Here is a 22963-nt window from a genome sequence, read left to right as displayed (position 1 = left end):
CTTTAATGCACTTTAAGGATTGCAGTGCATTTATTATGATGTTTATTAAAAAATCAGTGTAATGATATTTTTTTCCAAGTATATTTCCAACTGTTTTCTGTAAAGATTAAGAATCAAATGTTCTTACCAAATACTTTTTTTAATAACTTGGGCAATGTCTTATCAAAATCCACATATTTGTTTTGATGGTATATTTAATTTTATTGAAGAAAGATATTAAGGTTAGATTAATCTAATTTCAAGCGTATTGTTGATTTTCTAAAATGAAAAATAGAGCATTAAAAATAGAGTATTGGAGGATGAAAAAATACAGTGAGGGAATAAAATCCTTGTCTTACACATTGCTGACCCTGGTTCTCTTTCCACCTGGCATATCCTTTGTTTCCCCCAGCACCCTTGCCTGAGCAACAGCACAACACTTGCCCACACAGCACCACGTCATAGGGCTGAGCACTGGACATCCATAGCCAGAGTTTCACTGGACAGGGCCCTGGTTCTCTCACCCCTCCAACATTGCTTGGAAGTCAACTAGAATGTTAAGAATCTATGGTTTTCTTCCCTAACATTTATTTTCTTGAGCGTTAATACTTTAATGACAGTAGAACAGTAATGATTTGCTGCAAATTCCTTTTTAAGATTAGGCAAGTTTTTATATCTTTCCTTTTCATTTTTTCAGAACTCATTTAGACACCTCAGCTGAGTTGCGATATTCCGTTGGGTCTCTTGTGGATAGTCAGCCTGATTACAGAACAACTAAAGTAATAAGAAGACCAAGGAGAGGCCGCATGGGTGTACGAAGAGATGAACCGAAGGTTAAGCATACTTTTTTTTTTAGTTCCTTGATGGTTTTAAGTAATTACACTGTTCAATTTTTGTCTGAATGTGACCACGGAGAAATAAAAATGCATGTATTTTAATTCATTAAGCACTTCATAGGACATATGATTAAACTATAATGTAACTAATACTTCTAACTGTGCTAAAAGTCTCATTGATCATTTTTCATATTTCCATCCACATCATCATAAGAGCAGAATACTTTTTAATATCCACTTAAGAATGATATTTACATGGTATTGGAGCAGAGGGTGGATAGTTAAAAAGACAAGAGCACATACATTAGGTCCCAAGTTTGACACCACAGGTATCCCAGAGCCCACTCCAACAATAACAGAGTCTGACCCCTGTGCCCCAGGACTGAAGGCCTTAGAAGCACTGCATCACCAGTCAGAATACTGTACAAACTTAACCTTTGTTTGTATAGTTCCAAATCTTACGATTTCATTTTTCTGTTATTGTGGATGAGGAGCTCCCAAGCGATGCTCAGGGGACCCATAAGGACACCCTGAGAGATACTTAGACAGTTGGCATAGGCCAACATTTCAGTGCTAGGCTCATGGATTCAGTGCTACTTGGGCCTGAGGTGCCATAGCCCTAGCCCTCTGGAGCCACTTTGGAGTTCAGGATTAAACTGTGATCAGTCACATGTGCATTAAACTCTACTGTCTCTCAACTCTCAAATCTTACACTTTTAGCCATTGCCTTATCTTGCTGTTTGGGTTGTTTGTGAATGTAAGCCACAGCATTTAGATTATCCTTAAAATTGATTAGATATTTTAAATCACTATTTTCAGAAATGAACAATATGTGGCTAATTAAAGAAAATATAAATTGATTATTTAAAGTGTCTAGGGAGAGAATTGTGATTAACTATATTAGAAATCTTTCATTCTAAATGTTTGAAATCTATAAGCTATGCACATTGAATAATCCATAATATAATTTTGTAGACAAGTAGTATAGTTTCTTTTTTGCCCTAAATATACCTTTTTCTCCCCATCCACCTTCATGTGTCTGAAATACTACATAATCTACTTTCCCATATGTGAAACACCCTGCAGATTATAATAGACTTCTATGTGAAAATTGTTCACTTAGGGTAGATATCCAATGTCTACGAATGAATACATGAGAAAATGGATTAATACATGAGAAAATGAAAAATTAAGTCTATCTCATTTATTATTTTTATGTATCAAATATATGTTTCTATTTGATACTGAAACACTTTGTGAAGCAAATGATAATTCAGAACCTTAAATCTTAAGTAGTTTCCCATATAATCATTTTGCATGACTATAAAAATGAAAATCAGTATTTTTTTAATGTCAAAAATAGACTAGAGGTTTAGTATGGGAGTCATGTCACTTGTCCAGCATAAAGCTATCTGTTCAATACCTGATATTACTTGGTCTTCTGAGCACTACTAGATTACCTCTCATGCGAGGAGGTATCAGTAGGCCCAGAACACCATCAAGTTTGGCACAAAATCATCAAACCTAGTTGGAGTTATTTGCACGAGCAACCATTATTAACAATACTGTAAACCACAAAATCTCAATTAAAAGTATTTTAAATAAATATAAAAGTTCACCACATCAAAGTAAGAACATAAATGACAATTGTAGGATCTCCTACTTATACTAACCTTCTCATATCTCATATCACTCGCTTGAAAAAAATTGATCTTTTGAATATTTCAGCTTCATTCCATTAAAGGATTAAAATCAACATGTAAATTAGCTTGCCTTGTGTTTAAAATGCCATTGAAACATTTAAGTGACCAGTGCTAAATTTCAATGTTAATAACACTTCATCAGAATGTGTGTAAATGAATGATCAGGAGATAATTCTTATATAATTTGTTACATGCAATTGGTGACCTCACCCTATAAAAAGAAAATGTAGATAAAACTAGTTATGATATCTGAATGGGTCTGGAGGTTGTCACATTAAATAAAATAAATAAGAAAGAAGACAAGTACCAGATATAATCTCACTTGGTTTGTGTATGCATAGAAACAAAATAAATAAATAACATTTACTGATGTTAAAAAAAGTTATAATGTGGGAATTAATGAGTGTAAGTGAATAGAAACATCTACTTAGAAACAAATCAAATGTAACAAATGTAAAAAAGTCTTTTAGATGTTACCTTAATTGAGTTTTGATCTAGAAATCATTGAAAAGTTCACCACCTTTATATCTACTAAAATCTTGGTATTTATACTAATATACTAATAATACCTTCAACTATTAGTTTTTTTTTCTTTTTGGGTCACATTCGACAATGCTCAGGAGTTACTCCTGGCTTTGCACTCAATAATTATTCCTGGCGGTGCTTGGGGGACCATATGGGACTCTGGGGATCAAACCCAGGTCGGCTGTGTGCAGGCCAAACACCCTTCCCGCTGTACTATTGCTCCAGCCCTTATTAAGGTTTTTAAATGTGGTATTAGAGCAATAATATAAAATGTCAATGGATATTTTAGTGTTCGTTAGATAATAAAGCACGTGTAATTTTGTTATAGTCTCACAGTAATTTTGAAGATAAGTGATTGAAAAATACCCAAATTGTCAATTTACTGTTTAGGTGAAATCTCTTGGGGATCATGAGTGGAACAGAACTCAGCAAATTGGAGTACTAAGTAGCCATCCATTTGAAAGTGACACAGAAATGTCTGATATTGATGATGATGACAGAGAAACAATTTTCAGCTCAATGGATCTTCTCTCTCCAAGTGGTCATTCTGATGCCCAGACACTAGCCATGATGCTTCAGGAACAATTGGATGCCATCAACAAAGAAATCAGGTGAGTTCAGTGTTAGAACTGAAGAATCGCAGATCTCAGCTAGCCAACTGAATTACAATATGTATTTTCACAAGATCATCTTATCACCTATATATTTCCTGCATAACATTTGAACTGGCATTAGGGCAATATAAAAAAAAAGACAAAGTTTATTTATATACATTTAAATGTAATTTTTAAATTAATATGCACTATTTATCAGCATTTGTTGTAGTAACTATTTTCTTAAGTTACAGTTAATGTTAAAATAGTAATATTAGTATGCAAATTAATGTGCAGTCATCTTTATAAAAATGTTCAGAGATCGGTGTGAAGTTAATTATGATGTAATTATTTCATAATTATATTGGAAAATGCACTATTATACTTTATCACACAGCATATAGGTAATAGATGGCTTATCCAAAGTAGGTAAAATTATAGGATTGAAATTGCAGAATTTAACATCTCAAAATTTAATATATATGTTGTCATATAATAATTTATATATATATATATATTTTGCTTTTTTGGTCACACCCGGTGATGCACAGGAATTACTCCTGGTTCATGCACTCAGGAATTACTCCTGGCGGTGCTCAGGAGACCATATGGGTTGCTGGGAATCGAACCTAGGTCAGCTGTGTGCAAGGCAAACGCTCTACCCTCTCTGCTATTGCTCCAGCCCCTAATAATTTATATTTTTCAATTATTTATATTGAGGTAACATAGTTTTAGCATGATTTAATTAATTAATTATGTTATGTACATTTATGTATATTTCAATATCAATTTATTAACATAATTTTATATTATATGATTGTAAGTATATAATAACCGATAATGTCAGTATCCCTCCATCATTGTCTTCTTTACTGAAAACTGAATTCAAATGTAAGATTACGATCAGTAACAGGAATTATGTAGCAGGCAAACTTTTAAAAGTTCACTGCAGGGGGTAGATAATAAAGAAACTGAGTAAGACTGAAAGTGGATGGGAATTACCTGTAATTTATATAGAAGAATTTTCTAATGTTTTAGTGAGAAATTATTAAATGTTACACAGTTTGGAGGGAAAAAAACAAAATATTATGCATAATATGGTCACAGATGAGTTTTTCTTTCATTCTTTGAGTTCCAGTTTTCATTGCAACAGCACCTATTGGGTGAAAAGTAAACTGTATCTTTCAGACTAATTCAGGAAGAAAAAGAATCTACAGAGTTACGTGCTGAAGAAATTGAGAATAGAGTGGCTAGTGTGAGCCTGGAAGGCCTGAATTTGGCAAGGGTCCACCCGGGTACCTCCATCACTGCCTCGGTCACCGCTTCTTCGCTGGCGAGCTCATCGCCCCCTAGCGGCCACTCAACACCAAAGCTCACCCCGCGAAGTCCAGCCAGGGAAATGGATCGGATGGGCGTCATGACGTTGGTATGATATGTACAGAGAACCTTGGCCAACATTCGGATCAGTGACGTATTCGCTGAAATTTATTGGTTGTAACAGCTTTTTTCTCTTTTGCTGTTTCATTTTGTTTTGTTTAAAACAACCTTTTGCAACAGGTACAATTGTTAATGAGGAAATGTGGTCTAAGTAGGTTTAATTCCCTCCCAGAGCACATAAGTAAATGGAAAAGCAAGAATCTAAATGTTACCTTAGAAACATTAATCACGTACATTAAGTACATTTCTATTGATTAATATTAATGCATACATTTAGAGAGTATTTTATTCTAATACGATAAATAACAAAATACTCCATTTTTGTCATTGCTATAATTTTGTAAAGCACGAGGGTGGGGAGATAGTTCAGGAACTAAGGCCAATGACAAAAAATGTAAAGTACAGTAGAATAATTTAATGAAAATTGTTTTCATTTCATAACAAATTTAACAAAGATATAACGCAAGTAATGTTTGTCCAGAATCTTAAAAAGTTCAAAATTTGAAAAAAAAAATCTTTAGGGCAGCAACATCATACGAATGCAGCAGTCCCAAAAACATGTTAGTGGATTCTGAAGCTTTTGCACTTAGAAGTGAAAATATTCATAAATTTTCAGTTCTTTGGGAATAGAAAACCTGCTCAAAGAAGACCCTCAGCTTTATAGAGATAGGACAAATGGGACTAATTATAAATTTCATATGTATTGTAGCTTCCATATACACTGATTCTTTATTTTCACACCATCTTCATTCCCATTTACAACTTCTTGCAAGGACATCATCCCAAATTTATTTGTCAGCTCAGTATACACATGCACACTTAACCCTATGTTGAAGAGTGACCGTCCCATTCATCTAAAAATTTCCCACTCTAAAGTAACCTTAAAGAGGTATACTTTTATAATGAGTAAAGACTTATGTAGAAAGTAGTTTAATAGAAAACTGATTGCTTTAAACTTATGTCATGTAGTTAGTATTTAACATATAGCATGGTATTTAAACTTATAACATGGACAAATGGCAATAATTAATTAGTTCTTTTATGTTGTTTTATTTCTGTTAATCCCAGCCAAGTGATCTGAGGAAACATCGGAGAAAGGTACCATGAATATTTATTATGATATTACTAGTTGAATGCTTTTTTGTATGAAAAATTTAAAATTTCATTTTCTATAATTATTTTATTAATTTAGAAAAATATTAAAAGATTTAAAGTGCTATTAAATGGTTTTAATACAAAGTCAAAGAAAAATACTGAAAAATTATTCATGCTTTCCAGAGCAACTATTTTAGATTATGAAATTTAAATATTCTTATTTCAGTGGAATTTTCATTAGAACTATATCATTTTCTTGCAGTACTACTATGATGCTATATTTTGTTATTGTCGTCTTATACTTTTATTTTTGGACTATCCCCAGTAGTGTTTGGATACTTCCAGCTTAATGATTGTGGGTCAGTCCTAGAGTTTCTCAAAACGGGTCTCCACGCCTTTGAGCCATCTCCCTGGCTCCAATACTACTATTTCTTTTTTAAAATGTAAGTTTTACAGTTATTCAGTTATGTGAAGCCAACAGATTGATGTCTACTGCCCATTAAAATAAAGCTTGTTACTCACACTTTTTTTTAAAAAAAGGGGGGTTCATACTGGGTTATAAGCAGGGCTGCAGGGAAGTGCAACTGTGGGTCAAGAAGAAAAAATAATTCAGAGAGGGGAAGGCATGGGCCGGGACCCTTTTGCTCTTTCTATGGGAAAGGGAAGCATGGAATGGTAAGTAAAACTGAGGACTGGGGATTTTCAGTGAATTGAAGGTTTTAAATTTCTCTCATCTGATGCCTGCTCTGGGTCACTCAGTCAGCAAAATATTGCTTCCTGGAATATTAGAGCCAGATAGAAAAGATGGTGTATAGTTCTGCATAAGATAGTCAACCCATATATAGAAGGTGCATTCTAGAGAACTAATTTTCTATGGAAAGGGCATTACTTGGTTAAGAACAGTCTCCCATGAGAGAGCATACAATGAAACTAAGTACATTCTAACTGATTCACCAATGTCAACCTTGTAGACCATAAAAAATAGCAGAGCTTATGATCATGGCTTGTCCGATGGAAAAGATTTCAGAGTTATCAGTTATCAGTTGCATATATTCATAACAACTTTTAACTTTAAAAAAGACAACCTATATTATATTTACTCACATGAAAGAAATTCATGACATTTTCTTTTGCCGAGCGGTAGGGCATTTGCCTTGTGTGCAGCTGGCCCAGCCCATCCGGGTTCGATTCCTCCACCCCTCTTGGAGAGAGCAGCAAGCTACCGAGAGTATCCCGCCCACACGGCATAGCCTGGCAAGCTACCCGTGACATATTCAATATGCCAAACACAGTAACAAGTCTCACAATGAAGACGTTATTGGGCCTGCTCAAGCAAATCGAAGAACAATGGGAGGACAGTGCTACAGTGCTAAGATTATCTTTCTGTTACATCTCCATGATACCACTAGTTCTCTCTCTCTCGGCTCTCAGATTTGCTATAACTAATGTCTTTAATATTTGTCTTTGGTTTTCTTCTCTGTGATAAAAGGATTAGTATGAAAATATAGAAATAAATATATGTAGTTGACATAAAAGCAAGTCAGTAGACATTTTAAAAAAGTTACAAAGGAAGATCCTAAAAATGCCATGGTAGGTAATAAAGCATTGTAGAGGTGATCAATAAAAATATTTATTTCTGAATAATTAATAAATGTAAATAATGTACATTTTGTAAGGCGTTACATGCATGATGAAATTTATACTTTTAAAATTTATATTAAGATAGGATTTATTATTTCCATTTTACTGATGAAGAAAGTAATTTTACAGCAAGTAAATTATGAGCTGATGTCATTCCAATATAAAGTGAATCCAATTTAAAAATGCCTCTTTGATATCAAAGTCTTTGTGACTTTCTTTTTATAGTGTGATCTTTAAAAATCTAGATCAACTGCATTGACATGATGATTTTTAGAATTCATATTTGGGACATTGGTATACTTTGGCACAGAAAAGGAGGGCACTTTATGTGGTGGTACTTCAGGAAGAGAAAGTTTAGAGTTAGAAATGACTATGTACAGGAGAAACTATGTCAAAAGTAATCATAGGAAACAATCACAAATCATGAAACTGTAGAAATAAATACACATAAGGATGTGTTTATAAACATGTCCTGTGACTTTAGATGAGGTGTGAGGTTAGTAAGATCTCTCCAAAGCATTGATATGCTGAAAACAATATGTAAAGTTAATTTTGTGGCAATATGTTAGTGGAATTGAAGAAAAGAAAGCCTATGAAGATTACTGGCAAGAAGCAGAGAGATAATACAGTGGGTAGGGTGCTTACTTTGCATGCATTAGATATAGCTTCAGTCCTGAACATCCTGAACATCCTGAGCCCCTGAGTGTAGAACCAGGAATATGCCCAGAGCAAAGCTGGGTATTGCACCCAAACAAAACAACAATAATAATAATAATAGTAAAACATGGAAAGAATGTTAAAAAGGTTGGATAAGAGAGAAAAATTTGAAAAGTATTGAAAATGCATGAGGTCTTTATCATCTATAAACATATTTACCCAGATAACAATAACAATATAGAAAAAAAGCAAAATATTGTGTAGACACAATATAAGACCACAGGTGCAAGATTGTTATTGTAGTCGTACTGAGAACATTTTTTATCAGAACATAAAAAAACACATATATTTTTGTTATGCTTCCTATATATATACCATTTTATATATTAAGATAGTTTTTAATCATATATTTATATATGTGAATATACATAAGACATATGTACAATAATGTTATGAATAAATGAGGCATTGTAAAAAGTTACATATGCTTTCTCTGTTGAAAGTCTTATTTTAATATAGTTCTTTATCTTTATTTCTACACAATGTATAGTATATTGACTTATTCTGAAATCATCATTTACTTTTTCTTAAATAAATCGCTTCCCTCCATGTTAACAATGGTTTCTATACAACTTTGGCAATTTCCCCACAGCAGTTAATGAAATCAGTTTATAAGACATATATTCTTACATACCAGCCTAAAAGACTTTGGTCTTCTTTTATTCTCAGTTCAAAATTTTCTTATAAATTGTAAATCAATTTTAGGACACCTGGAATAGATATCCGTTATCTACCTGATTTAAAAAGCTTTTAAAGCTAACTTTTAGTTGCTTCTCTTTGCTTACGAACTTTTCTTTGCTTTTCAAAAAAATCCCCCACTTAAAACATTAATTTAGAGAACCTGTTTCAATGAGGTCAGGAGACTAAAAGAGAGTTCTCATGCATAGTCAATTCAGTACACATTACAGAATCCCTTACACTTTACAGTATCCAGTACACATTATAGAATCCTATATATTCTGGAAGGTCAGTCCTGCTAGTCAGAAAGTGATGTTGCTTGCCTTACCCCATTAGAACAGGGAAATTCCTCTGTCCAGCAGTGACCTAGCCAATGAGAGAATGCATACCCCCAGTGCCATAAAAAGCGGTTTTGATTGTCTTCTGGATTGAAGTGCACATCTTGTCATTAATAACATTTTCTTGCTGCTTTTGTTGTTCCTTAATAAACCTATGTAGCTGTCAAAATAACTGACCTCTTATTACAGGTCAGCAGAATTCATGTTACAATATCATGACTGTAATTCTGTTTCTTTTTAATGCAGGAGTACTGCTACTTATTCAGCCATTGATTAAGCTGATTGAATTGGGCATGAACTCCACATTACATTTTTTAATTTTTTTTTTAATTTGGGTATCTGTGAAATAGACCATTACAAAGCTGTTCATAATTGGGTTTTAGTCATACAATGATCCAGCACTCATCCCTCCACCAGTGTACATTTCCCACCAACAGAGCCCCCCATTTCCCCATCAACATCCCCCAACCCCCCACAGCCTACACCCAGCCTCCCTCTATGGGAGGCAATTTCCTTCTTGCTCTCTCTCTCCTTTCTTTGTACGCTTTATGGTTTGCAGTACAGGTGCTAAGAGGTAATGGTGTTTCTTCAGGGCATTCGTTATTTTTATAGGGATGGTAAGGCTGGAATAGCTTTTCAATTAGGTGGCAGCTTTGGATTGTGGATATGACTGCCAAGGATTCTGGAAGTACAGGGAGGTGGGGGGAGGTAGCCCATCCCGACCCTGAGAAAGGCTGAAGATTTTAGTCACAAAACCTGCATACCAAAACTTTCAGCAGATTATATCTTGGTGAAATCTGTCCTAAGACAGTGGAGTCAGACAAGGTGTATGGTGGCAATTTTGGATCGTATAAGCAAGTGGCTGCCAGAGGCTCTGCTTGGGTGGGCAGAGTCCAACCCACCCCCCTCCAATTTATCCTGGTCTGTTCAGCCATGTGCAGGTCCAAGAGTAACTCAGGATTTTGATCTCTTTCAAGATTTACTGTAGTCGTTTATGGGTCTCTGGAGCAAGACCGGCAGACATGCTTACAGGGTGGCACTGGAATTGGTTCGTGGGAGTGACTGCTAGTGCTTCCATGAGTACTGGGAAGTGGGGAGAGGTAGCCCCTCCCAACGCCAAGAAAGCCTGGAGATTTCAGTCACAGAACCCACATACCAGAATTTTCAACAGATTATATCTTGGTGCGGTCCTTCCTGAGATGGTGGAGTCAGGCCAGGGGTATGGCAGCAATTTTGGATTGTGGAAGCAAGTGGCTGCCGGTGGCTCCAATTGGGTGAGCCACCAGGCCAACATGCTCCTCCCTCCCTCCGATTTACCCCAGTCTGTTCAGCCATGTTTGGGTCCAAGATTAACTGTGTCTTTTGATCTCTTTTGAGATTTATCTATGGGTCTCTGAAATAAGGCCAACAAATAAGCGTGTATAGCTGATCTGGAGGTGGTTTGTGGAAATGGCTCCCACATACCTAACTTTTGGCCATTTAATTTCTTTGTAAACTTGTTCCTAAGTTGTAGGGGTCTGGCCAAAGGCACAGATGCAATTTTGTAATATCAAGAAGCCTGAAGGCACCATTCGACTGCTGATGCACTTGCCCCACAGGTACAAGGTACAAGACCTGCTGGCGGCACCATACCCCCATGACTGTGATTCTTTTGAAGAATTATTTCAATGCATATGATCATTAATTCTTTGCGAATCATTGACATTTTAATATGTTGTAATAGATTCTAGAAAAACTTTACATGAACCCAGTATGTTGATCTAAGGTGTATATTTACTCTTACAGTTAGGGTATCCACACATTTTGTAATGCATATTCATATGTGTTAAGAACTGTATGTCCCAACTTTTAATATTTGTATGAATATTATTTAGAGTCTTGTTTTGATATTTCTCTACTTATATCAACGTCCACTGATATGTAGAAAAAGTTTATCTGATTTTTATTTTTTCCTTATAGATTGCAGTAGTGGAAGAAGATGGTCGGGAAGATAAAGCAACAATTAAGTGTGAAACTTCTCCTCCTCCTACCCCTCGAGCCATGAGGATGACTCACACTCTCCCATCTTCCTACCACAATGATGCCAGAAGGTCTGACTCTCCATGTACTCTGCATATGGCATGTTTTTCTTCTGAAAATATATCTTTATATTCTCTCCTATCAAACATATTCTCTAACAGATTGCAGGAAAATTTGATTTGCACTATAACTCGCCATTAGGATATTGTCCTGGTACCGGTTTCTAATATCACTGGGAAAATAAGTTTTTTTTTTTAATTTTAAGATAACTTTTTAGAATAATTATTTATTTGTGACCCTGTTTCTACCAACTTTTTTTTTAATGAGACTAGAACTGCTATGTGTGCACAGATTCACTACTAAATTGAGCCAGTCTATTGTTTATATTTGTCTTTTGTTTTGGTGTTTTGCTCAAGAGGGCCCTGGTGATTCTTGGCACCCAGGTCAGAGAGTCAGTGCAAGGTCCCAAGCAAGGATGAAGTGTTGTTCAGAACCTGCAACTCTAGGGTGACAAGAACCACTTTGATGTGCTTCCAGGCCTCTGGAGTCACACCCAGCAGTGCTTAAGGGCCTCACAGACTATAGCTAGCAAGGCTCAGGGAGACACGTGTTGCCAGGGATCCAAGCAGGTCCACGGCCATGCAGATTCCTATATTTTATTTATTACTTTTATTCATTTATTTTATTGCTTAATGTTATTTATTGATGGATTGATATTTTTATTTTATTGTGTTTTTATTTATTTTTTTTCTCTTTGGGCCACACCCAGCAGTTCTCAGAGTGTACTCTGTGCTCAGGAACACAACTGATTAGTCTGGGAATACCATATGGGGTGCTGGGGATCCATGCCTGTTTAGGCATAGGCAAGGCAAGTGCCTTACCCACTTCGCTGTTGCTCTGGTCTCAGCCAGGCCTGCATCTTCAATTCTGAACTCTCTCTATTGCCCTTACAATAGAGTCAGTTTAAAGGAAGGAATTCTCTAGGAATAATTGGGGACCAAGAATGTGATGCAGCTAAAGAACACTTGCCTTGTATATTTGAGATCTGGAATTGGCCCTTGTCACCACACACACACAAACACACACACACACACACACACACACACACACACTTACTTCAAGAGTTATAAGAACAAATGCTAAAGAGTCTCTAATATTGGTCAATAAATTTTATTTTTACTATAGGATTAATTAACACCGGTAAAGTCCATGATTGTGTCTCATTTACTTTAAGCAGATGGAATTGAATAACACCCTATGGATACTGCTACTTCATAGACAAACTTCCTAGGAATAAAAAATAAAACATGTTTGCCAAAATATTAAAGAAAAAGATAATTATATATGGGTGCATATCTCATTTGTCATAGTGACTTTATCCTGTGAGTTTTCATCTGCCTACAAAAATTGCAGTCAGATTTATATAGTAAATTATGAGCATGCAATTTACATCTTAATGTGGTCCATTACTGTCATCAATTACAGCATTTCTGGGTAATTAATTGATATAACAAATTAATGACTTTGTGATTAATATTTCATATAAGAATTTATCTTCTAAATAGTATATGTCCAAAAATATTTTTTCAAAAACAGAGTTGTTAGTGCTGATAAGCAGTTAAACTATTTTTTTTCTTTTTTAATATGTTAAAAACATCCAGTTATTCCTGCTTCAAAATGCATGCTTCATTTTCCCAAACAGAAGAGCAAGTTTTTTTCTAGTATTTGAAACCATGACTTTGGAGTTTAGAGAATTTGAACTCAGATTAATTATGGTGAATTATGTGCAGTTAAATTATCCATCATGCTAGCATCTAATTAACAACTGTAGGGGAAAAATCAGCAATATTTACTGAACCTCTTCTTTTAGCACTGTGTCAAATGCATCGAATAGAAGTAGAACTAAGACAAACTGCTCATACAGCATTTCAACCCAAAATTCTTCTAAAAATACCAAAAAAAACCTATTTTTAAAGTACTCAGTAATCACAAAGATAGATGATTTTGCTATTTAATCCAATCAAAATTAAATTAAATCAAATCAGACCCCAACAATGAGATAAAAACAGCAAGTAGAGACTGAGGTTACAATATTTTGGCAACTATGATAGTAACTTATAAAATTATTATATTTTAATAATGATAAATATTTTAATAATGATAATTTTTTATCATAGGTCATAATGTCAAAGACTACAAAAGTCAACTTCCATAAAGGATTTATGTGCTGAAGAATGAAAGTTTGTTTCAAATCTACTCAATAGGCAAAAGAAAGTTAGCACAGCAGTAGTGAGTTAGCTTTGCAGTGGCTGACTTGAGTTCAATCCCCAGCACCTCATATGGTCCCCAGAGGCCAGCCAGGAGTGATCCCGAAGGACAGATTCAGAAGTAAACTCTGAGTACAGCTGACATTTTTGCCCTAGACCAAAAAGATAATAAATAAAATGAAATGCACTCAGTTAATCAATCAACGTCCTGATTAGAGAATAGTTAATAAGCTTGAAGAATACTTGGAAAATAAATAAATTTTTCTAGAGATGACTTAGTACAAGGCCTGCAATTTGAGGAAACCACACTTCAGAGGAAATATGGGGATAAAAGAACAAAATATCACAGAAAGACTATTTGCTTCTCCTTTTGTACTTTTATAAAGGAAACAAGTCTTGTATACCTTGCAGGTATTGTATCAAAACAAACAGTTTTCCCTGCTTTGTGTTTCGCAGTAGTCTGTCTGCCTCCCTTGAGCCAGAAAGCCTTGGGCTTGGCAGTGCCAACAGCAGCCAAGACTCCCTGCATAAAGCCCCCAAGAAGAAAGGAATCAAGTCTTCAATAGGACGTCTGTTTGGTAAAAAAGAAAAAGCACGACTGGGGCAGCTCCGTAAGTATGTGTGTCCTGGATCTTCCCCCATTGCTCAGTCGTTTTTGAGATGCCGTGTGTTGTTCTTTTTTTTTTTTTTTTTTTAAATTTCATCCTTTTCCTAGTGGACTTTTGTAATCAGCGCTGTAGTTAGTTTAGCCCAATACTTTTGATAGACTTACAAGGGAGGGACATTGTAAAACTTTGAGTCCTTTTGATTGATCTGTTAATCAGAAGTAGAATTCGCTTAATGCTTCAGAAGTAGAATTTGCTTAATGCTATATGTAAAGGTAAAGGCCCTCCGGTTGTTCATCGATTTGCTCGAGCAATGTCTCCATTGGAGATTTTGTTGTTATTGTGTTTGGCATATCTAATACATCACGGGTAGCTTGCCAGACTCTGTCGTGCGGGCAAGATACTCTCGGTAGCTTGCCGGGCTCTCTGAGAGGGGCGGAGGAATCGAATTCGGGTCGGCCATGTTGGCTGCGTGCAAGGCAAACGCCCTACCACTGTGCAAGGACTGTATGAAGCAGGGTCTGTTGCTGTCATTATTTACTGATGAGTAAAGTGATATTTTAATAATTCGAAGAATTGAGTTTCTTATTTTACAACTATTGTTTCAAAACCAATTTAAAATTGTTGACACACTGCAACTCAGCCATGCAAATGTAGAATATTTTCTGTTGAAAAAACTACAAAGTTAGGGCTAGGGAATAGTACAGTGATTAGGTAGAACAGAAATTATAAAGGACAGAATTTTTTTTAAACTTCTTCTAAATTTTCATTAATAAACCTGATAGCAGCATATAGATAGGGTGATCAAGGAAGAAACAAAGCAATAGAGATTGTGCCAGTGATTAGTGATTATAAGTGTTTAATTGCATAAAAAAGCAATTACATGTAAAAGGTACACATTTTAAGAATAAATAGATAAGTACAAATAAAAGGAATAATTAAAATATAAATATATATGTGATTGACACATATGTGGAGTGATGGATATATATTTTATTTTCTGTAACAAAAACAATGTATGAAATATATTTTCTAAAATGATGATGATATATACACTTGACTCTTTCCCATCAGGAAAACTGACATGTCATTAGTTCTTTGATTGTTATTAAATAAGAGAATAAATTTCCTTTAGATTTCTAATTTTCTAGAGGACCGTTAAGTTTTAAAAATCACTACATAAAGCAAAGCAGAGAAAATAAGATTAAAATTTGAATGTAAAATTTACAAACCCAGTTTTAAATTTTATTTCACAACTGTTTAGAGTTTTATCAAATTAATTATAAATTATAATTTGTGATTACAGTCATTTTGAAGTATTTAATTAAAACATTTTACTTCTATTTCAACATACGTTTATTTTTTTCCCTCTTCACTCTGTCTATATACTATATATAGATACTATATAAAGAGATGTATACATATATTTATATATATCACATACTATATATAGATGCTATATAAAGAGATGTATACATATATTTATATATATCACATTAGGCTATTTAATTTTCTTTTTCTTCTTTCTCTGATGGGTAAGATAGAACCATATCTAATGCTGCTCAAGGTTTACCTCTGGCTCTCTGCTCAGGGGTCATTTGGGGCGGGGTTCAACTAACTGATCATATAGGGTGCTTGGGATCAAACACAGGTACCCCATTATTGAAATGTAAATGCAGTATCTGCTGTACTATCTCACCAACTCTATAATTTACTTTTGATTATTGAGATATATTTAAATGCCTTCAATTTTTATTTTTTAATTTCATATTTGACTTTAATGAGGAATTACAGTACTAGTAGTAGTCTTGTCAACCAAAATCTATCAGAATCAAATAGCAAGGTATTTTTTTTTATAGTTTATTTATTTATTTGGGTGGCTTTCCAAGTGCTGCTCAGAGATTCATGATCCCCACCAGTGTTTCTCTGTCAACTGGGTCAGCAGGTCTATTTGAGGAAACAGTTCTGATTGGCCCTGCCATGTCAGAGACTTCCATGATCACATCTGGTGTCACTCAAGGGCCCATGTGGTGTCAAGGAACTAAATCACTCTGTCAGTGAAATGTGCCTTACCCTCTATACTTTCTCTCAAGCCTCATGATATAATTTAAGATAAATAAAAATTAGAGAGCCAACTTGAAACCTAGACTTTCTTATCAGTTGTCAGTGATTTTATGTGTCCCTGTGTCAAAATGGATGAATAAAGTAATCATTTACATAAGTATCAACTTCTTCCAGGTCACAAACAAGCAATAGTTATTTGTGGTCATATTAATGACCTAGAAAAATTTCTGGACTGTGAACAGTTTTGTTGCATTTTAAAGAAATCTAGGATTAAATAAAGAGGGACTGAAGGATGGGAAAGAGTGAAGTGCTAATGAGGACAAGCATAAAAATCTAAACCTCTAGTGCTATATGAAGTTATGTTGTGAGTGTATTAAATCTCCCTTAGAAATTAAGAATAAACAAACATTGGAAAGTGAATGTTTGTACAATTGAGATCAAGAAACCTATATTTGTGCCAGAAAAAAATGGTACATAATTCTACTAGTATTTTGATTTTGGGATATGTTTCAAGTCTACTTTCCCCCCACCCCCCACAGTATATATTTAGGCAATAATGGGATCACTAGAAAAATTCTTCAAACCAATGGGCTATAGGCATTAAGCAACTTTCTATTTAGTAAAAGATAACCTATAGATAGATAGATTCATAGAAATGTATGTACATAAACAACCTTTTATTTCAAACAAACCAAAAATTTTGTATGTTTCTGGCTCAGAAAATTGTCAAGGCAAATAACTAAGAGCAAGTTTTCTGGGCTGGAGCGATAGTACATTTGGTAAGGCATTTGCCTTGCACATGGCCAACCCGGTTCAATCCCTGGCATCCCATATGGTCTCCCCAACACTGCCAGGAGTAATTCCTAAGTGCAGAACCAGGAGTAAGCCCTGACCATCTCTGGGTGTAAACCAAAAAGCAAAAAAAACAAAAACAAAAAAAACAGGGTTTCTAAATCTTAAGATAAGGAACTATCTCAGTAATTAGAATTCTAACTAACTTGACTTTTAATTTTATGTGAAGGCATTGACCTATTTTGAAACAAAGCAAAATAAGCTGTGTTAAAAATAACCATGACAGACTTATGATCCTGTGTTTCTTTGACATAAGTTCCTCAGTAATAGAATAGGGAGGATGGGGACTGACCTCTGACTATGACATCACTGTGGATAAGGTGCCAAGTGGGGTCCTAGTGATAGAAGTGCCAGGTATAACTTATAACCAGAAATTGATTCTCCCATGAGTGCTCATGAGTCAAATGATGCCCCATTTATCAAGGTTTCTTGGTCAGCATTTCACCCAGTCATTTGACCATCTGTAATTCAACAAATTCGTTAATTTATGGATTATTTATAAGGTAAAAGGTAAAGGTAAAGGCCCTCCCGTTGATCGTTGATTTGCTCGAGCGGGCCCAGTAACGTCTCCATTGGAGACTTTGTTGTTACTGTGTCTGGCATATCGAATACTCTCGGTAGCTTGCCGAGCTCTCCGAGAGGGGCGGAGGAATCGAACTTGGGTCGGCCATGTTGGCCGCGTGTAAGGCGAACGCCCTACCTGCTGTATTTATATGTCTGTGAATCACAAAAATAATCAAGTTATTCTAAAAACTATCTCAAAAACTAAACTATCTAGGGTATAAATTGTTCTCCATGAAAATTATAAATCCTAGAAACATTTAAAAATAATATTGAGATGTTGTATGCAACTCAAAGATCAACATATGTGTCAGTAAATTTGTTTTTTGTTGTTGTTGTTGTCGTCATTGTTTTTTGTTTTGGGGGCCACACCTGGCAATACTCAGTATATGGTAAAAGAAGGTCTTTCTACTTCTCTCCTCTTTTAAGATAGCAGCCAAAATAGCAGCCAGAGTATCCAATTCTAGATATTACACTTTTATAGGAAACTCAGAAGCTGGGAGCAAATTTGAGAGGGTAAAATTAAACTCCTGTGAAGAACTTAAAACTTGTTAGGAGTAAGTAGGTGTTTATTCCTTTAGCTTATCTATCTAGGTAACTGGCTACTGATATTTGAAGAACTATCTTATGGAAGAGTGCTTGGCCTTTATTATTCATGAGTGAGGATGCAAACCCATATACCAGATGTTGAAGTATTAGAAAAATGAACTTAATCCCACAAAAATAAACAAATAAACAAAAAAGAATGGACTGGAGAGATAGGACAACATATAGCATGCTCAGTTTGCATGAAGTTAACCTGGGTTCTATCCCCAGTACCCAATATGGTCTCCTGAGCCTGCTAGAAATGATCCTTCATCCCAGGGCCAGGAGTAAGCTCTGAGCACTGCCACGTGTGGCCTCCAAACAAACAAAAAATTTAAAGAAGGACCCGGGGTATATAACCTATATCCAAAGAGTATGAGAAACAGTTTTTTTAATTGTTTTTTAATTTTATTTAGAGGACTGTCAAGTTAGTGCAGTGTGTGAGGCCCTTTCCTTGCACATGGCTCACCCATGTTCGATCCCTAGCACCCCATAGCATCCCCTAAGCACCTCTAGTAGAAAATCCTGAGTGCAGAACCAGAAGTAACCTCTGAGCATCTCTGGGTGTGACCCCAAGACAAAAAAAATTATATAGTCACCATGAAGTTACAAAGTTATTCATAATTGGGTTTCAAGCATACAATGTTACAACAAAAATATCTTCACCAGTATCCTTATACTTCACACATATGTCCCTTTGACTCCCACACATTAGTCTACCCTTATGAGAGGTGCTATTGAAGTGAGTTTTTACACTGTGGTTTATGGTACTATTACTGAAAGGGTTTCATGCATAGCACTTGACCACCTTTCAGCAGCACCTTCTGTACTGAGGTCAAAACATCCCTCCGTCATAGTTGTTGACAAGTAAATACTTGGAAAATAAAAACTAGGTTTAAAAGTAGATAAATAGTTTTGTGAAGCGATTCCAAGAGGTCAGAATGGGTATCTCTAAGACTATTTTAACCCTCATAGTAATAGTGAATTTATGAAGCTTTAACACTTAATCTGACTATAGTTCTTTCTTCAAAAGACACACCATGAATTATTTACTATGAAAAATCCTTTAAATTGTAGAAATGTAGTGTGTGACAAAATAACATTTCTTGGCCTTTTGGAAAAGTTCAGGTTAAATATAACGAAGACATCTAAAGAGCCTGTAATGGTCTGTATTCCATGCTTTGTGAAAAACTGGGATGATTTACAGTCAGACAAAAGCAACTATAGGATAGTCGATAATGCTTCCCAGGGTGAATTTCCTTAGATAATGAGAAAAACAATATACATTAGAACTGTTTCAGTTATAGAGCACATGATTGAGCCCCTAATCCTGTAGAACATTTTGAACTTCATTAAATTAAAAAGATGAATACTTATTTAAAACATGTTTAACTTCTTAAGATTGAGTTATGAATAAATTATTGGCATCTCTGAGAAAAATATACTGAAATCACATGAAGAACAAATTCCTATAGGAATAGAGTAGGAAAATGTGGCTTTTATTTTTAGAAAGTTAGTACTTATTTAGGTTCTGAGTATAAAACCATTTGATCTAGCAAGGAAAATGTTCAGAGGTGGGGATAAAATTATTTTCCTCTGGGAAACTTGGAAATACAGAGAACTGTAGGCAGGAAATTGGAGCAAAGACAAGCACACACATGAAATAATCTAAGCTTTTGAGGCAAATATACACAGAGAAGAGAGAGTTAAGTTATAGTGACCAAGATTCACAATACAATGGTAGCATACCAGTTTAGGAAAATGCTGATGTGGTGCTGAAGATGCTTTATAGGATACAAAACATTTATTGGTTTACTAATGAAAATACCAGCTCTCAAGACAATCCTAATAATAATAATTTTAAAGAGAAAAGAACAAAACATATTCCCAACTTAACTGTTGTAAGCAGAAATGGTTAGTTTTAAGAGAGAGCGAGAGAAAGAGAGAGAGAGACAGAGAGAGAGAATGTCACTGATACACAGTACAAGAAATAATAAAAACCACAAGGGGATTTTCAAGATTGAAGAATTAATTAGAGTCTAACTAGCACAGCAAAGCTGTGATAAAATAGTAAAAAAAAATTGTATTAAATTTTAACAAGAAGAATTCCCCTGTGTGATACAAAATTGTAATTATTGTTAAGTAAAAAAAAAACACACTTTACCAATTTTTCTTTACACATTTATGAGAAATTATATTTGAAGAAATAATTTACTGTTAAATTGGTATTTTATTTTTCTTTACCTACAGTGTTTCAGATTGCATTAAAAGTTACCTGAACTTAAAGACCTGTTATAATTAGTAAAATAAGAAAAATTATTTTGTAGTGATAAAAATAGCAACCAGATTGCATGAACATTATTTTATTCTTTGTTAAAGAAAAAGATAATTTTCTTAAAGAATTTTTTTCTTTCTTAAAAAATAATAATATAGTAAAAATAAAATAATAAAAATAAAATAATAAAATAATGATAATAAATACTATATAAAATAAGATAATTTTTCTTTCTTAAAAATAATTTTCTTTCTTAAAATTAAAAATAATTTTCTATCTTAAAGAAAAAATAATTTTATTTTATTTTTCTGCTTTGTTTTGTTTTGGGGACACACACAGAGATGCTCAGGGTATCCTCTTGCCTTTACACTCAGAGATTACTCCTGGTGCTGCTTAGGGGATCATATGGGATGCCTCGATCCCAGGGTAGGCCATGTGTGAGACAAGCACCCCTACCCATTGTACTGTTGCTTTGGCCCCAGCATGAGCATTATTTCTACTAGCACATTTACACACATAAAATTTAGGTGACTATTCTGGCCTTTATCTAAAAACATAGATTGTTCCTAGATGATTAGTACAAAGAAATACAATATAAATTCTTCCAATGGCAGTTAATTATGATTCATGCTTTGCATGATGAAAGGGTCTTTCTTTGAATAAAGAAGTATTTAAATTCACTTCTGATTGTATGCATCACATGTCTTAATAAACGAACACTTTGCTTAGGTATATTCTTCAGAAAGGTAATAGACAAGAAATTAGTAACTTTACAAATCAATTGTGTTTAAGTACAAAATGAAGAGTATGGACAAATGCTAAAAAGAGACCAAGTGTGACCCCAGATCACAGGATCAGGAGTAGACCCAGAACACAGATTAGGTGACCCAGAAAATAAAAACTATAACTTTTCATTAAAAAGTTTACTCTCATTTCCTCCTTGCTAAAATGGTATTCTTTACTTGAAGATTGTATATAATAGTGTGCATTTACAGTAAGGCAAGTACACTAATGAGAGATATCAAATAAAAATACTTTTCTAATATGCATAATGGAATATTTCACATTTTAAAATGATCCTCAAGAGTACTTAGTCAGCTAGTGCATAGATTTCCTAATGATGCCAAGAATAAAATGTTCATTTATAATAAAACTTATCTAAATATTAATTGCACATATGCATAATTGAACAAAATAAATTTAGTTTCCAAATTATGTATGTATCACTGTATCTGATCTTGACACAATATTTTAAGAGAACTTTTTTTTGTTTGTTTGTTTTTTGGGTCACACCCGGCAATGCACAGGAGTTACTCCTGGTTCATGCACTCAGGAATTACTCCTGGTGGTGCTCAGGGGACCATATGGGATGCTGGGAATCGAACCTAGGTCGGCTGCGTGCAAGGCAAACGCCCTACCTGCTGTGCTATTGCTCCAGCCCCCAAAGAGAACTTTCTTATAATTATTCTGTACAGCAGTAGGTCCAGTCTATGAGAGTTATTTATTTCTATAAATATCACAGAACTTATAGTTTCATTTTTATAAGTTATTTACTATAATGATCGTCGATTTGCTTGAGCGGGCCCAGTAACGTCTCCATTGGAGACTTTGTTGTTACTGTGTCTGGCATATCGAATACTCTCGGTAGCTTGCCGAGCTATAAAAATACTAACAATACATTGTCTTGAGAACATAGGAAAATAATACATTCTGCCAGAGACACAGAAGCTAGTAAAGTTTAACAGTGGTTATGTCCGTGAATAGATTCTCACTGATATTAGAGTAAATTAGTCTTTAATAATTACTTCAATCTCAAAATTCATCCCCCTAGCGCAGCAGGTAGGGCATTTGTCTTGCATGCAGCCAATATGGCCGACCCGAGTTCGATTCCTCCGCCCCTCTCGGAGAGCCCGGCAAGCTACCGAGAGTATCTCGCCCGCACGGCAGAGCCTGGCAAGCTCCCCGTGATGTACTCGATATGCCAAACACAGTAACAACAAAGTCTCCAATGGAGATATTACTGGGTCCGCTCAAGCAAATCAATGAACAACGGGAGGACAGTGATACAGGACAATGATACTATAAACATAGTCTGAAGCCCAGTTACATTCCATTTTCTTTATTTCATTGGAGGATATGCATGTATTATATATTTCATTCAAAGTTGATAATAACAAAACTAAACTAACAATT

At 34.8% G+C, this 22963-nt stretch overlaps 1 protein-coding gene across 2 annotated transcripts in view; it reads left to right on the top strand.

Moving 5' to 3' along the window:
* The window catches only part of PPFIA2 (PTPRF interacting protein alpha 2), a 500781-nt gene that overhangs the window by 416330 nt on the left and 61488 nt on the right, over positions 1 to 22963 (top strand). For both annotated transcript variants that reach the window (XM_056114449.1, XM_056114448.1), the window contains 6 exons: positions 677 to 812; positions 3434 to 3654; positions 4825 to 5062; positions 6142 to 6171; positions 11502 to 11632; positions 14285 to 14439. In XM_056114449.1, the coding sequence (XP_055970424.1) occupies positions 677 to 812; positions 3434 to 3654; positions 4825 to 5062; positions 6142 to 6171; positions 11502 to 11632; positions 14285 to 14439 (911 nt within the window). The remainder of the gene's footprint in view (positions 1 to 676; positions 813 to 3433; positions 3655 to 4824; positions 5063 to 6141; positions 6172 to 11501; positions 11633 to 14284; positions 14440 to 22963) is intronic.

The sequence above is a fragment of the Sorex fumeus genome, unplaced genomic scaffold, assembly GCF_029834395.1.
Source record: "Sorex fumeus unplaced genomic scaffold, SorFum_2.1 ptg000003l, whole genome shotgun sequence".
Lineage (NCBI taxonomy): Eukaryota > Metazoa > Chordata > Mammalia > Eulipotyphla > Soricidae > Sorex > Sorex fumeus.
This window is presented reverse-complemented; position numbering and strand designations above follow the sequence as displayed.